The 17,386-nt window shown below is 46.8% G+C and overlaps 1 protein-coding gene across 1 annotated transcript in view; it reads right to left on the bottom strand.

The window, feature by feature from the left end:
- The window catches only part of CACNA2D3 (calcium voltage-gated channel auxiliary subunit alpha2delta 3), an 856,949-nt gene that overhangs the window by 392,865 nt on the left and 446,698 nt on the right, over positions 1-17,386 (bottom strand). Inside the window, exon 11 of the mRNA XM_021694907.1 lies at positions 9,159-9,272. Coding sequence (XP_021550582.1) covers positions 9,159-9,272 — 114 coding nt within the window. The remainder of the gene's footprint in view (positions 1-9,158; positions 9,273-17,386) is intronic.

A 17,386-nucleotide genomic window follows, 5' to 3' on the forward strand; every position in this document is an offset into this window, starting at 1 on the left:
GTGTGTATAATTAACCCTGACAGACAGATGTGGGGGACAGATTTGTCAGCATCCAGACACCACCCTCTTTCTGTTAGACAGCGCTGCTTCTCTACCCTTGCCCATTCACCAAGAGCCCTACTCAATAGACCAAGAGGAATAAAACCCAGGAAATTAGACCTTGACATGTCATTAGCCTGCAAACAAGGCTGAACTTATTCAGCAAGCTTCCAGGTCTTACTGGGTGTGCTGGTTAATAAGCTAGAGTTGCCTCAGCACCAAATCCACCAGGCTCTATGAGGCTGGGGCTGGGACTCTGCAAACCACATTTCTGCTTTGCCAGCCATTTCCGGCGAGGCTCTGCCAGAAGGGCCAACAGGGGGAAACTGCAAGGTGTGAGGAAGGACATGGAACTCGCTCCCTCCAGTTTGGTTCCTGTGGGCTCCTGGTTCTCAGTGCCGTCACTCCAGCAAGTCTCCTTGCCCTGGCCAGGGACAGTATATCCCCACAGCAGTGAACAAAGCTAGTTTATAGTTCTCCCAGCACTCACAGAATCAGGTCCATCCCCTCCAGAGACCCCAGCACCCCCTCCTCAAAAGCCTGCCCGCCCTTCCAACCAGTGTGCCCTTCTCAGAGGTCAGGGTCTCAGCCCCCGAGTCCTCTCCTCCCAGCTTCTAAGCTTTACTAATGACTTCTCCTCCTCCGTTCCCCTCTCCTGCTTGCCCCCCACCAGCCATGGGGTAGTAAACTTGCTACTTCCGTGGCACCCTATACCTCTCCTTTGGCCCTTTCTGGTCAATGATTCTTAACATTAAATTCTCTCTGGTAAAATAGCTTTAGGGTTTCTGCCCCTGAGTGGACCCTGCCTGATCCATTGGGAACACAACCGTGCCATGTGGCATTTCTCAGCATGCTCTAGCATGGACGGTCTTCACCTGCTGGGCCATGGAGGGGGCACTAAGATCCTCCTAACTCACAAAGTGTGGCCAGTGAACCACCTATCAAAATGTCAATCCCAGGGCTGCACCTGCAGAGAGTAGGACCCAGGAATCATTTTTTTTTTTTTTTTGCAAGTGCCCCCAACAACCAACTGCTTCATTTGGGCGCATTCTGACATAAGTCAGGATCAAAGACCCCCCCGGTTTCATAGCTGTGCGCTCTGGGCAAGTAGCTCAATCTCCCTGAGCCTGAGCTCCCTCCCCTGTAAGGTAAGAATGGCACTCAGAGAGTCTACCCCACAAGGCAGAGCTAAGAATGACATGAGCAGAGAAAGCATTTGACTCTGGGTTTAGCATGGAGACGTTGGGGGTAGAGGGGACAGGAAGAAATGCGCACTGTCCCCTACCCGCTTCCTCAGGACAGTGGTGCCTGGCTAGAGGCCAAGGCCCCAAGGCTGAGCCCACGAAGAGAAGCAGCACTCACTGTGACAGAGAAAGGCAGAGCCCCTGACATGAAGTATTTTTCCATGGCTGTCAGCAGCCATGCATCAGTGGGCCTCGTTCCTGACTTGTCTTGTCATGTTCTTCTTGCTGGAGTCACAGGATGTCTAATACCAGCAGAAGTAATTAAAAACAAACCAGGAGACAGCGAACCATTTCAACCCTCCCTTGGCGGCAAAGAGGGCCTGCGTGCGCTCTCCCCACAGTGACTGAAAATGCCCTTTCCTGTCATACCGTTGACTGACCACGAGAATTGAATGTTCCTGCTATTTTCCTAAGACAGCTTTAGGATTTATCAGCCTTGAAAAAATACAGCCAACTACACAAACTGACCCAAAACTTTTGGACCAAAATGTGACTTCTGTCAGGGAAGGAGCAAGGGATGGTGGGACGGAGGAAGGGAGGAAGAAGACAGAGAAATGTAACCACCCAACTGAGCTCTGAAATCAAAGAGCTGAGGGACACAGGGGCATCTTGGAGCATTAAAAGGAAGCTAAAAAAAAAGAAAAAAGAAAAAGAAAAGCCTACTACCTACTTATTACCTACCGCCTGCCCCCACTGAAATCAATGAGGAGGAGTCAATACAAAACCGCACACCCAGCCGGGCCCAGGCCTCGTAGACTGGTTCCCCATACAGTAGTCAGGCAGCACTGCAGAAAACAGTCAGCTCACATCTCTCCCCCATGCACGAGACTCCCATGGCTCCTCACTGCTCTTGGATCACAATCAAAGCTCCTTACCGTGCCCATCGAGGTGTGCAGGAGCTAACGCCCGCCTGTCCCGCCAGCCAGCCCCCCCACCATGGCGCTGCCCCCCACCTGCTCTTCATCCAGCTCCTCACGCGCACCCAGCTGCTCCTCCACAGGGTCCTGGGAAATACTGTTCCCTCTGTCCTGCCCAGCTCCTTTGACTCACACGTGCTCTCTGCAGGGAGACTTCCCTGGACCACCCCGTTCTCTGTCTCAGGCTGTTGCTTGTCTCCTTCGGAAGATTCATCATGGATTCTAACCACCTGGTCTTTTCACTTGTTTGTTATCTGTGATCTGCTATCTGCTGTCTGGGATCTGCTTGGAGCTATCATGTCAGCCCCATGCTCCTGGGCTCTGGTACAGTGGCCTGGGACACGGAGGGTTCTCAGTACAAATCTGTTGAATGAATGAATCACACCCCCCACACACCATATGGCTACTTCCTTCCCTCTACTTCCCCTGTCAACGTCCTCTGCCACCCTCAAGCCCCCACATTCACCTGGTTCTGCGGCATGAGGGGGAGAGCCAGAGTACAGGTCGGGTGGGGGTAGCAAGAGCACTTGGAGACTCTTCACCTACAAGCGGTACAACCTAAACTCCTTCCCCAGTTGCTGTTTTGGGTAAATCCCTTCTCCTCCTGATCAGCTCAAGGGAAGGCAAAGAAAGAGCTTTGTAAAATCGTTGGAAAGTCGGAAAAGGAAACAATGTAGTTTAGGGAAAAAAAGAAAGAAAAACTTCCTTCTAGATTGCTTGAGACTATTTAAGGGCTGGTTCTTAAAAGGATGAGCACCGACTCGGCTCAGAAACTCGGCTCCCCAGAGCGGCACAGGTCTTGTGGAAAGATGAGGAGGGAGGGGCACTTGAGCTTTCCAAAACCACCCCAGGGACACTAAGAGCTCAGCCTTCCAGCACCTCGAGGCCACGAAGACATGGCTGGCTTGAGGCTTCAGCTTCCAAATTATGCCAAGGGAGGGAGGCCTGGGGCAACTGTCCTCCCTTTTGTTCTGGACGTAAATGATAATAGGACACACTGCACACATAACCAAAGCTCTTTCTTGGAGATTTCTGTGACACCAGGTCGAAGGATAGTGACCTCCAACAGTGTTTCCAAAGGTGCTCCAAAGCCAGACCCCCAAACCATTCGGTGATCAAGGTCTGCCCCTGGACCCCTAACAAGGAGCCGTTCTGGCCCCACCCCTCCATGCCATCCCCACCAGCTAACCGAGGATGCTTCAGGAAACCTGAACCCTGCTTGCCTCTCCAAGGGCCTCACCACGGCAACCGTCTTCCCTTTTGTTCTGGACGTAAATGATAATAGGACACACAGCACACATAACCAAAAGAGCATGCACCTTTGAAGTTCTTTCTAAAAGAGGAAAACCATTTAGTTACACCCAGACAGCCTCGACCTGAGGCCACCCATTTGCCATCTGATTACTCTCTGTCTGCAGCCACGAGGAGTTCCAAATCTTTGACATTCCGCAGACCCCCCCACACTTGGGGGTGGGAAGGCCAAGGAAAAGAACTTATTACTCTCTGCCTGCAGCCATGAGGAGTTCCAAATCTTTGACATTCCGCAGACACCCCCACACTTGGGGGTGGGAAGGCCAAGGAAAAGAACTTATTTTCTGGGTGACAATGTATGTGGTATGGATGGACAGCTCTTCCTGGGACCTAAGGCCGTTTTGTTTTGCTTTCCCCTTCAGCACGTCTGCATCCAGGTTCGGGGAACAGCCTCCGTGTTTGATGCTGGCTTGTCAGTTCAGATCCAAATGCTAGTTGTGGAACCCTGACTCAGTTATGTGACCTCAGTTTCCTCTTGGTGTAAAGGGGATAGAGGAGTGCTCGCCTCTTGGGTTTCTGTGCGAATTAAATGTACGTGCAGCATTTAGAACGGTGCCTGCCCCTTGGCATTTGATAAGAATTAGCTCTCATTCGTTTTGTATATACATTTTGGCACAAGAAACTAGTTGAAGGCATTCTCTCATGCAGGGAGAGACTCAGGCTCAGGGAAGTGTAGGGAGCATCCCGGTGCTGCCTGCCCTCCTCATCACAGACCCACGTGAAGGACAGATTGTGCAGGGACGTCTAGTAGGCACAGAAGGGTCACTGTCCATATTACATGCCCAGGCAAGGTTCCACTGCTTCACCTGCAGCTGAAGCCAGTCGAGACGTGGTGTGTTATGTGGCGGTTGCAGCTACGTCTTCCCCGCCCCCCACTGGGGTATCACACACAGCAAAGAGAGTGGTTAGCCCCCGAGCAGGTGGATTCTGACAGGCATCCCAGGGATCCTGCTATCCTTGGATTCAGGGAGTCTCTGGCTTCCTTGGTCTCAGCCAAGAGGGAATGTGATGCTCTCCGGGGTGTTCCCTTTGTTACTCAGGTGACATGAAAGCTGTGACACTGCCACGTGCCCCCGTCACCACCAAAACAGGATTCAAGGGGCAGTCAAGTCTGACCCGCAGCGCATCCCCCTTCTGAACGGCCCCAGCATCGGGTCCTGTACCCGGCCCTGGCGGCAGCACTGACGGAAAAGGGGAAAAACAGGAACTACTCGGGCCAGGAGAGCAGAAAGCACTACTCCAAACGTGGGAGAGACCCCGAGGCACGGAGACAGGGATTTGCCATCAAGGCTCCCACCCCTCTGCCACTGATTATGTGGCTAGTATAGTTCATTCAAGTGGAAAAGAGCAGTGGAAAGGAAGCAAAAAACCACCAAGACCATCCTCTGTTGAATTCATCCAATGCACGGATTTCCAAGGGCATCTCAATGACTTTTAACAACACACCGGTTGATTCCTTTAAGTCAGGGGTTGACGAACAGGCCTTCCTATGGGGCTAGATTCCTTAAATTACTTTCCTACCATTTTCTTACCTATCCACTCTCTACTCTGTCCTATGCAGCAAGAAAGGTAATGATAAATCATTCCATGACCTTCTTCTTCTTCTTCTTCTTTTTTTTTTTTTTAGTTCACTTGGAAGAGCAACTATATAGGTGGCAGGTATGACCATTTATTCTAATTTAAATGCAGGCAGCTTTATTTCTTGAGCAGACCCTGGAATGAGTCCCTTCCGTGTTGAGAAGTTCATTTTTTATTCCAAGTATGTAAGAGCTGCTGTTAAACTGCTAACCAGTGGATATTAGGCAAAAGTAAATGGCATCCAATAAATGAATAAATAGCTCCTCATTTCTGCCCTCAGAAATAAAATGCTGGCAAGGGACACATTGCATGGCAATCATGATGCTGTCTTCGGACTCACAGCTAAATCACCAATAATGCATTCCTTTTCCCAACTCATTCTAAAATGTTTTATTAAGCAGTTGCCTTGAACGAGGCCCTGGTTAGGTGATAGATAGCTTTAAAAAATGACACCCATAAGTGCCTCCTGGCCTGCTCCCCACTTCCTTCAGCTCTCTCCTTTTGGGAACCCATCTGCCATACTGTAGGCAAGTCCAGGCTACTGCACTGAGGGGAGATGCCTCACAGTGTGGCCCTGGAGGGTTAGATACCACGGGGAGACGCAAGTCTTCGGGAGGAGAACCCAGACAGCCCAGCCAAGCTCCCAACTTCCTGCAGCTTCCTTAGTCCCTCTACCTGACACCACGTGGAGCAGAATCACCATCCAGTTAACCCACAGAATTGCAAGAAAGAATAAATTGTTCTCTTAAGCAATTAGGCTTGGGGAGGTTTTATTATATTGCTATGATAAATGATTTCCTCTCCTTTTCCCCTTCTCCTTGCTTCTTCTATTAGTTTTCTATTGCTGCATCACATGTTGCCACAAATATAGTGTCTTAAATAAACACACATTTGCAACCCCCCAGTTTCTTTGTGTCAGGAGTCTGGGCACAGCTTAGCTGGGTCTTCTGTCTGTGATGTCACAAGGCTGCAATCAAGGTACTGACTGGGCTGTGCTTTCGTCTGGAGGCTCAACTGGGGAAGAATCTGCCTCCAAGCTCACTCAAATTGTTGGCAGGATTCATTTCCTGTGGCTGTAAGACTGAGGGCCCAGCTTTTTGCTGGCTGTTAGCTGGAGGATGTCCTCAGGTCCTAGAGGTTGTCCCCAGCTCCTTGCTGATGAGCTTCTCCAAAAGCTGCTTCCTTCGTCAAACTGGCAAGGAGAACCTCTCTGCCCTCAGGGAGTGTCTAGGCCCTCTTTTAAAGATCTTCTAAGTATAGCTCACCCAGGATATCCTTTTTGATTGGCTCAAACCAACTAACTTGAGACCTTGATTATATCTACAAAATCCCCTCACCTTATTATATTATATTGGTTAGAATCAAGTCACAAAGCCCACTCATACTCAAGGTGAGGAGATTATACAGGGGGTAAACAGCTGGGGGCGGGAATCATGAGGCCACCCTAGGGTCTCTATGCCACACTTCTCAGCAGCGCTGGGATATGGTGCATGGTGGTGGTACTGTTCAGAGATACAGAATCTGTCCCCAAGGACTCACCAAACCAATGAAGATGAAAGATAGGCCTAGAAGTAATTACAGTGCTGGACATGAACGTATACCACTCCTAGGACAACCCTGAAGGTGTCTGAAGTTTAGGGCTCAAGCAGACAAGATGGCCTCTGACTGGAAGGGAAGAGAGAAAGATTCGGGCAGCACCTGGACAAAAGAATGAAGCCCCAGAATCTGGGGAATACAAGCCCTGCCTGGGAAGCAGCAAGTACCTGTCAACCCAGAACTCCATCCCTGTGGGCATGTCAAGCACAGGAGCGAAACAGGCTGGGAGGAGAAGACAGAATGGTGAGGTCATGGTCAAAAGCAGCATGCACCTGCCATCTCTGGGGGCAGCCATGTCTCAGCTCCAGGCTTTTTTTTTTTTTTTTTTTGCCATATAAGAATGATGGCTCCCAAGTGCCAAGTGTACCCATTTATGAGAGAAATTAAAACTTTAAAATTTTATATACTCGCTCCAGATTTTTAAATGACGATCAGTAATTGGCAATTTTTTTAAACAAAGTATGAGCCAAGAAACACATACTTTTGCCCTGGATTTGACTAAGGGAACAGGTTCCTGTAAAGTAAACAGAGGGATCAAAAGTAGACAAGCCCACGGAGGAACCAAACGCTGTTCCTTGGGCTGTTTCTTACTTCCGGGAGTCCTTCCCCAAGTGTGCAGCATCCACATCACCTGGGAACTTGTGAGAAACACACAGTCTCAGGCCCCAGCCAGCCCTACTGGATCAGAAACTCCCAGCATGACGTGAGCGGTTGGTGTTGGAACAAGTCCTCCAGATGATTCTGATATTCACTCAAGCTTGAGAACCACGGTCTTATGGGAATCACATGCCAGTCTTCAGATCATTTTCCTTTCTTCTGAATCTACTTCCTGTTTCTATAATCTTGAAGATTGCCAACTACAGCATGATAGAACCCTCTACTAAATATCTAATGTTCAGAATAACAGAGAAAGATGACCGCTTAGACATTGCACCTCATCTCCCTTTAACATGGTGCTAAAAGATGCTAAACACATCTCCCTTTAACACATGGGGACCCATGCAGACCTGCACCTCCACAGAGAAGTCATCAAGAAGAATGTGTATGTGTATGTATATGAATGCCATAGAACTCTCCAGAATGGAGCAGGAGGGACGGGATCCTGCTATTAATTTCTAATCATAGAAGACTTTCTTACTACAAAAAGCAAATCTGCTTTGACTTGAAATACTCTATAAGTAGATGAAACTCCTTGAAAATGTTGAAATTTCCAAGATCCTGGTTCCAATTAATCCAAGAAAGCACCTGGCCGAAAATGAATATTGTACCTTTGGCAAGATATGTGTAAATTTGTGTTTTATCTGAAGAACTGTGATTTTGAAGCCCTCGTCCTCTGCCTCTCCCTGCAAGTAAGGACCGGATGTTTAAATACCAATATTACTGGGCAACTGCTATTCAACAGGTATCACCATGTGGGAAGGATTTATAGAATTCAGTATGTGAGACCCATCTGGTAATTTATTTGGTCTTAATGGAGCTGCTTATGAAAAGCCCCCTTCACTGACTGCTAAGCTGCTGATTGGTGCCCACCAGAGGAACTTATTAAAAACATGGATTACTGAGGGGCGCCTGGGTGGCTCAGATGGTTAAGCGTCTACCTTCGGCTCAGGTCATGATCCCGGGATCCTGGGATCGAGTTCCGCATCCGCCTAGCAGGGAGCCTGCTTCTCCCTCTGCCTCTGCCTCTCTCTCTCTCTCTCTCTGATTTGCATGAATAAATATATAAAACATTTTAAAAAAAGATTTTAAAAAAAAACATGGATTACTGAAGCACATCCTTAGATATTTTGATTCTGTAGATAATGGGATAGAGTACAAGTATCCATAATTTAAAAATCTCCCCAGAGAATTCAAACAAGCTCACAGCTTGAGGAACGTCTGGGTTTAGGCACTCAGAGGCACCAAAAATGTTAATGTTCATCATTGATATCCTAACATATGGGTTCATCAGATAAATAAATGTCAACCTGGAAAGCAAAGAAGGAATTAGAATAGAGAACAAGCTTTGACAAGGGTGGGGGAACAGCCCTGGGGGATGGAGAGAAGCTTCTGGGTGATAACGAGGGTGCAGAAGGAGGAACCATAGAAAAACAGAAACATCCAGGAGATGACTGTATGGCCACCATGGCTGACTTCACCATCTATAGATGCTGGACTCACCAAGCAGCTCTGGCTCCACGGAAAACAAAAGTGCTGCCCAATATGGACAAAGCACCCTTCTCAGTGAATCATTTCACTGAACACGTTAACCATGTCTTTATGGATTTCTTCTCTCCTCCAAAAAAAAGTTTCATTTTGAAAACAAGGAAAGCCATCATATTCAGTTTGGTGAACCGGAAGGCATAAGACTGAGAAACCATAGGTCATTATGAGAATAAATCTAGATGGGCACCTAACCCTGGACAACCTGGGCATTACAGTATAACACAGATTCTCTGGCAACTGCGCTGCATGGCCAGCATCAGCAACTTACCTTGCGATCTGGCCAATTGTATTTCGCAAAGATAGTATCATAGGTGTCCACCGCCCCGTCGGTGATGAGCATGATGGCCTGGCTGCAGATGCTTCCTTGTCCTGTGTGGTTGAACTGTGGGAAGAAACAAGTTCAAACTAAAAAACACACATAACATAACATAACATAATAATTAAAAAAAGCCAAAACAACCCCAAATAAATAAAATAAAATAAAATAAAATAAAATAAAACACACCAGAGAGTTCTGTACATCCACGAGATTTCAGAGGCATGAGGGCTTGGGAAGCCTCTCAAAACAAGAGCTTGTTCTGCAAAGCAGAACCTACACAATAAGCTTTTCCCCATGCATTCACCCTATTTGCTTTAACAAATTGAAACTATATACTGACCTCAGAGGGGATTTCTGAAAAACACACGCAAGGTGGGAAGTGAGATTCTAGGGCAAATAACCTGTCTTAGCTTCAAGCACAGATAGTGTCACAGAATATAAGCCCCTAAGGCATTGGCACAGTCACCCTTTAGGAACACATGAGCCACAGAATACGAGGCAGGCAACTGTCTCTTTCAAAATCTAAAGGAGTCTGGTTGGATGCATTATATAATACAATCAGCGAGGTTTTGGACACATGGAGAATAAAGTCAGGAACATGCCAATTCAGACTAGAAGCCTAAGCACTCCTTGTAGGGTTTGTTTTAAATATATATTTGTTAGCATGTAACATTACATATTAATTTATGTACATTACTGAAATTCCAAGATTGTGCCCACTGGTGTGCAAAACCCTAAATTTCTTCAACTTTCAGTTTTATGTGGCATTGTAAAAGCTCCCAGTCTTCGTGAGTGGTAAACTGGGGTAGACTGGTCACCAGAACTCGGTGTCCTTCCCTTGAATCAGCGGTGAAGAATTCCCTTAATGAATGTTATTAATGCTGCAATTCAAAGTAACACCAGGTCCTTTAAAAAAAACCCTACAATTGGAGCACCTGGGTGGCTCAGTCGCTGAAGTGTCTGCCTTCAGCTCAGGTTCTGGGATCAAGACCCGAGTTGGGCTCCCTGCTCAGTGGGGAGTCTGCTTCTCCCTGTACCTCTGCCCTCCCCTCCACTCACGCTCTCTCTCTCTCGCTCTCTCTCTTTCAAATAAATAAATAAAATTTTAAAATAAATAAATAATCAAAATCAAAAACCCTACAATTAACAAGACAGTGCCAAGGCATGAAAACACACAAAAAGTCTTTAAGTTTCAGTAGTGAAAACTCCCACCATTATAATTGGTGAAGTTTATTCATTAACTCTAAAATTATTTACTAAGTACCCACACAGAGCTGGGGATGAAATATGCAAAAATCCCTTCCCTCCTGTAGTTTATAATTCTATGTGGGGAGACATATAGAAACAGAGTAAATAAGTCAATTTTGTTGTATGTGTGGTAACAGTGATGTTAAGAAACAAAAAAAGAAAAAAGAAAGCAGAGCAGGGGGATGGGAAATGGGGAGGGGGCAACTTTAGAAAAAATAGAGAAGGCCTCACTGAGAAGGTGATATATGAGTGACACCTGCAGGAGGTGAGTATCTGGGGGAGGGATGTCCCAGAGAGGGCCAAGAGCACATGCAAAGGCACTGAGTGGGCACGTTCCATCTGTTGATCAAGGCACTAGGGAAGGATGGAGGCTGTTCTTGGATTTGCTGCTGGTTCCTGCAGAAGCAGAGAGCTAATAAAGCATTCAAGTTGAGATTTAATGCCTAGTCTCTTAGAGTTCTGATGTAGAGACTGAAGTTGCAACTTGAGAGAGAAGACTATAACTAACTGGATGAATGAATGGATAGAAGGATGGATGGATGGAAGGAAGGAAGGAAGGGAGGGAGGGAGGGAAGGAGGGAGGGAGGGAGGGAGGGAGGGAGGGAGGGAGGCGGGCAACAAGTTTTAATTTACTAAAGACTAGCCCCTAAGGTAGGTACTATCATTACTGGCATTTTACAAGTGCGGAATTTGAGGCAGAGATTAGTTAACTTGCCCAAGGTCACACAGCTCCCATCTGTAATGGCCAGGATTTAAACCCAGGCAGTCCAACCCCAGAATCTATTCCCAGATTCAGCACACTCTATGGCCTCCCAATAATGAGATGAAGGTCCTTGAGCAGATGGAGATGCATGGAAGGGCTCCATAAATGCTCATTTCCTTCACCTGCTTCTTCCTCCCTCCATCCTTTCCAGAGTTGTAGGGTCACATGGAGTCATCAGATCCCCCACCGAGAGTGAGTGAGTACTCCTCAAATTCTGTGCCTTAGGCACTTGCTTCACTGCAGTCCTGGTCCTGGCAGCCACTCCTGCAACTCAGACTGGACCGGAGTCCAGAGTCCTTGAATTAATGAGCAGACGTGGCCCATGATGTAATATCATAGGAATTCTCAGGTATGTACAAATATTTGAGAACTAAAGCCCTCATACACAACTACAGTTCTACTATCTATCAATTTAACATACTATTCCAGAAAACTCTTGTCCAGGAAGATAAAAATTGCCAACAACTTTATTGCTTATTCCAGGAACATCCTGAAAGGCCCATCAACTCTCCAATAGAAACTATCACGGGACAATTTATAACCTAAGACTCTTTAAACCCCTGACCTCAAAATCTTCCCTCTGCTGCATCCACCAATCCTAAACTAGAATATTAGGATTCTCACCCAGTCTTAACCAAGCCTCTTCCTTCTCCTCCACTCTGAAAGACCCACCTTCAACCAACCTTCATAGTCTCAGTAAATGGCGGTGTCCCTTCTACTCTGAGACACTGCTAAAATTCTATCGTCATGGTGCATTTTCTTCCTTGCTGCGGTAAGAAGAAACATCCCTGTGGTCCTTTCCTATCAACAGGTTGTTCTGGCAATGTTTTGGGGGAGCCTGCATTCAACACCATCTTCAGATCATTGAATAAACCCAGCAGTGGGCCACTAAATAAAGGTGATCTCTGCTTCAGTTCGTAGAGGCTGAAGAAAGGGGAAAAAAATCAAGACACCTTGGGACCGTTGTTCATGCAACTCATTGGAAAGCATCCTGGCAATATTCTCCCAAACGAAAGGCAAGAAAGAGAGGGAAATGAAAATATCTGAATAATGCAGACTGGAGGAAGGGGCTGCCCTGAGCTGTTTATTTAAAAACATCACTTTCCTCTCCGGCTGAGTCCCTTGTATTCTCTGCAGCAATCTGCAGTTGGAGAATTTTGAAGAATGCAATTAAATTCAAATGCTTTGATGAGTAATATCTCTTCTCTTCATATTTGTCTAGAACTTTTTTTTTGAATAGCGGGAGTGATGAAAGTATTTTCCATAATAATAACAATGACAAGGGCCTGATGATGAACTACAATTAGCTCAGTGATTCATCAGTTAGCAGCGAAAATTTCAATGCATCCTGACATTTAGAGCATTTGGTTGTGATTAACAGTCTTTGAAATGTCACCAAATTTTATTTAATTGGCTAAGAAGAATTTTTAAAAGGTAATCACTAAAAAGATCATATTCATCGCCAAAAAAGATAATTGCGGTTGTCACATGACAAGGTAGATGCTATAACTACTGTAGCAAACTGGCTCTGTGTTCTTACAGAAACTAATGAATGCAGCAGAGATCAATAGATGGAAGGGTCTTAGAAGTTTATTTGAATGCTCCTTTCAAAGCCGTTTGTACAACAACTGCAAGCCTTTAAGTCATCTGAGCAAATACTGACACTGAAATGCAGGTAATTGCAAACCAGAATTTACTTCATTTAGTTCTAGTAACCTTTGAACCATTCCGAGCCCGAAACACAATCACACTTTCGAGTGTGTGTGTGTATGTCTGTGTGTGTGAGTGTGTGAGAGAGAGAGAGACAGAGAGTAAGAGAGAAAGATACAGACACACACACAGAGGGAGAATGTGCATTTGTGTGATTAAGAAATAACTATTTATTCATATTGGCTTGCAAAGGCAGGCGCAATACACAGAAGAGAATTATATCACTTAAAGGTCATATTGATGAAGTGGAAAATAGCTAAAGCTTCATTTTCATGGGAGATTAACCATCTCTGTGTTTTTCAAAATGTTTGGCCATTTAAAAGCCCAGTGGCAAGAGATGAGATGGAAATGTTTCTCTCTATGAGATAAATGTGCACTCAAAATATGGTGCCACCCATCAACCAACCTCAATCAATGATATTCTGTAATCTTTTTGTTCTTTCCATTTCTTGCTATCTGGAATTTACATTGGACCCACTGGGTTTTCTGACTGGCCAGACCCCAGAGGAATTTTACAAGTGAAGGCAGAGCAGAGAGGCGTGTGGAAGGTTTCCCTGGTTCACAAATATTTCCGTCACCAAGAATTAAGGAAAGAAATCCATCATGTGCTGGTGATTTCTCTGGATCTGAGAGGTGCTGGGAGATTAATATACCCTCTTGGAGCATACAAACATATTATGCCTGAAGGTATGTTTGGTGAGCTGTGACTTCTACAAGATTCTAACCCTGAGGTTCTGATATGAGATAAAGAGTTCCTGAGTCAATATGTTTGAGTACTGGCATAAATACATTTTGGAAAAGGTCTGTTCCCTGCAGGACTTCGGAGGTCTTGAATGTGCACAGGTGCCTTGTGAGTCTCCGGGAGAGGAGGGTGCCATCTTGCCACCTGGACAACACTTATGCTGGAGTATCTCAGCAGACCAGCGTCAGCTGGGCGTGCAATGGGAAACACTGGCTTGGAAGGGTTTGGGGACAAAACTGGTAAGTGTACAGGACAGGGAGAGAGAAGGTCACAGGGCAAGGAAAAGGAGAGAGGAGACAATCAAGGGAAGCAGACAATCCTGAGGACTGGGGCAGGAAGTAAGACCAAAACATCAGGAGCTCGAGCTGCTTCTAGAAGCCAGAGGCAGCCTGGCCAGAGTTGAGGCTCCCCAGTGTCTCTGTGGTCACAGGGATGGCACTACCCACGGCTTCATTGTGCAGAATCCTCAACCCTGGTCTACCAGGGCCAGGTTCATGGGCGTGGGATGTGCACGGCTGTACGGGGCCCCATGCTCTACTTAACACTCTGCTGCCTTTCTCTTACGATTCTTAATGACTTCTGGACAAGGGACCTGCATCTTCATTTTGCACTGGGCTTCATCAATTATATGGCCACTGCTGGGTCTATTCCCATCCCCATTTTACAGATGAGGAAAATAAAGGTGAGGCTAAGCAGAGTTTTCTCAAGGTCACACAGCACATTCTGACCGAGTCAGGATTCTCAGCCAAACCTGCCTAACTCCAGAGACCACAGACTTCATATGACAAGCATCTCCCAACTCTCGCTCCTTCACCACTTCTGCCAAAGAGCCAGGAAACAGAAATTCACTACAGGGTACCTGTCCAAACAAGGGACTAACCAGCTCAGAGTAGCCTTCCCCTGCTACGGACACGAGGCTTTTGAGATGAAAAAGAGAACCATTTTTATCATTGTGACAAGTCCTTGCAATATGACCCTCTAGAAAGAGCCTACTGAAGATGCAGAGCTTGGCATCTCCAAGCCCTGAGAAGGTGCCTATCCAGGGTTCAACTCAGCATTCAAAGGTGCAGCTTGGCCCTTTGCTCTGGTCAGCTATGTTCATACATTATTCATAAGCTGTTAACAGGGATGGGCTGTGCCAATCACCGAGCCTCACCTAAATGTGAATTCCTGTAGGCAGCAGCCCTGGGGCAGCAAAGTACGAGGGAACAGCCATGAGCTTAATTCGAGTTGAATTCGAGGTGCTGGTGAGGCTTCCCTCCCCTACCCTCTTGACACTGGCTCAGGACCGAAACCTGAATGGCCTTCTGTGTGCCAATAGATACTATTGGTAAAAGGAAGTCTAGAATTAGGGCCTATGCTCAGCTTGGGAGGCCAGCGTCACTGAGTAGGAAAAGCTGGAGTTTCGGAGTCGGGCACAACTGACCACCAGGACGCGCCGTGTGATGGTGGGTGGGTACTCGCCTGCAGACTAACACCCGGGGCCCCACAAAGCTGCCTGAAGACCGAGTGTGGGCAGGCCGCTGAGCCTCTAGCAGCTCTCCCAGCTCCTGGAGCACCTCAACAGAACTGTCGCTCCGTTTCATGCCTGTTTGCGCTCAGTTCCACCCGACACCTTTCCCCTGCGCTCCACAGTTTCCAGGCTCCCCAGGAGTTTTGACCAAAGAATACTAGAGGATGCAAGGAAGAAGCCAAGGCTTTTCTAAGCTATGTCTCCCTTTTTCTGATCTGGGGACATGGGCGCTTTCTGGCAATGGCTGCATCTTTTCCAAGGTATCAGCTTCCCCAAGGCAGGCCTCCCGCCCTGTGACTCCAGCTCTCTCTGGGCAGCCCCTCCATGGTTCGATTCCCATCTGGATGGCTACTGGGAGGAGGCTCCAATGGTGTCCCTCCGTCCGGTCGTCCCTCTTACTCTAGAGAGGTGCTGCCTCGTGCCGGTGCTAATCCCAGGATGGTTTCATTCTCTGTTTGGTTTCTGAGCTTTTCCATCCCTTATACAGCCAAAACCCTGAAGTAACCCCCTGCTGTTGGACACATCTAGAGTGATTTCTATTTTTTTACTTCTTAACATCCTAACCTACCTCCCCGGTCCAAGCCACCAGTATGTGTCACCCAGATAATGTCATGGCCTCCCTGCTATCGTCTTTGTTTCTCAGTACAGCAGTCAGAGAAATCCTGCTAAAACTCAAGTTGGTCACGGCATTCTCTGCTCAGACTCCAGTGATCTTCCATCCCACACAGAGCAAGAGCCCAAGTCCCCACAGGAGTCATATGGTCCGGTCCCTGCTCTCTCCCTGATCTCATTCCCTAGCCCCCTCCGTCCCCCACTTTGCTCCTCACACTGCTCTCCTCGCTGTATGATAAATGCCAAACAGCTCTGCCTCAGGGCCTTTGTACCTGTTCCTCTTGCTGGAAACTTCTTCCCCAAAATGAAATCGCTGTTCCCTCACTTCCTTAAGATCTCTACTCCAACCAAGGGCACCGATGAGACAGATCTTTCCCAACCGCACTGTATAAAACAGCAAGTCCTTATTAAGCTAGAACAATGGGGCTGTTCTCCATAAGACTACACACTTCATCTGCCTTTTCCCATTAGATCTGGGGTCAGCAAACTTCTGTAAAGGGCCACATGGTAACTATTTCAGGTTTTACAGACCATACGGTCTCCATCAGAACTAATGAACTCTGCCCTTGTAATGCAAAAGCAGCCATACAGGATATGTAATCAGGTGGGCATGAATGCACTCCAATAAAACAATTTTTACAAAAACAAGAGGCAGGCTGGATTTGGCTCATGGGTCATAACTTCCCAACCTTTGCACTGAAACATGAGGTCCATTAAGGCAAACACTTTGTCTAGGCTATTCTCTAATGTGTTCCCAGTGTCTGGCATTAAAAGCACACAGCAAATACCAGTTACATAAATGATAGAGAACCTGCATTAATAAAGATAGTCATTATTTTCCTACTACTCTTTCAGAGTAACAAGAACACAAAAGTCACATGCATGTTCTTTTAGCTTAACACAATTGGATTCCAAGGGCAGAATTACCAGCCCAGGACCCTCAAAGGTTTTCATGGAATGTTAACAGGTGCTACTTGAAAAATGGATTCTTGTTCCAAGAAGTGTAAGGAACAGTGGATTGAACAACATTCCCTCCTGTTGTGCTTCCTGGAAACTCGATTGTGCTACTGCGTATTGTGAATCTTCAAGGGGCTGGAAGAGAAGGAAGGATGGGTAGGGCACCCCCTAAGCCTACCGCACAGAGAAAGCCCTTCTGCTGAACGTCACCACAGGCAGAGATTCAGCGTGAAACACAATGAGAAATGAGTCCACTCCATGAAGAAATTGAAAGTTTCTGAGATGAGATCTGCATTGGAAGGTATTCAAGTGTGGGTGGTCCCAGAGCCAACAAGCATGGCAGGCAAGAGCCCCAACCAGAGGGCACGACTGGCTCTGCCCAGTGGGGTGTTGGTTTGGCTGCACTGGCTGAACCTGGTTCCCCGGATGACTCGAATGGCCAGCCTCTCCCTCCCATCTGGCACCTCACTCAGTGACAGCCAAGGGCAACAGTAATGCTGGTCAAGAAAGAAGCAAGAAGAAAGAAGAAAAGAAAAGAAAAGAAAGAAAAGAAAAGAAAAGAAAGGAAAGGAAAGGAAAGGAAAGGAAAGAAAGAAAGAAAGAAAGAAAGAAAGAAAGAAAGAAAGAAAGAA

This window comes from Neomonachus schauinslandi, chromosome 1 (assembly GCF_002201575.2).
Source record: "Neomonachus schauinslandi chromosome 1, ASM220157v2, whole genome shotgun sequence".
Lineage (NCBI taxonomy): Eukaryota > Metazoa > Chordata > Mammalia > Carnivora > Phocidae > Neomonachus > Neomonachus schauinslandi.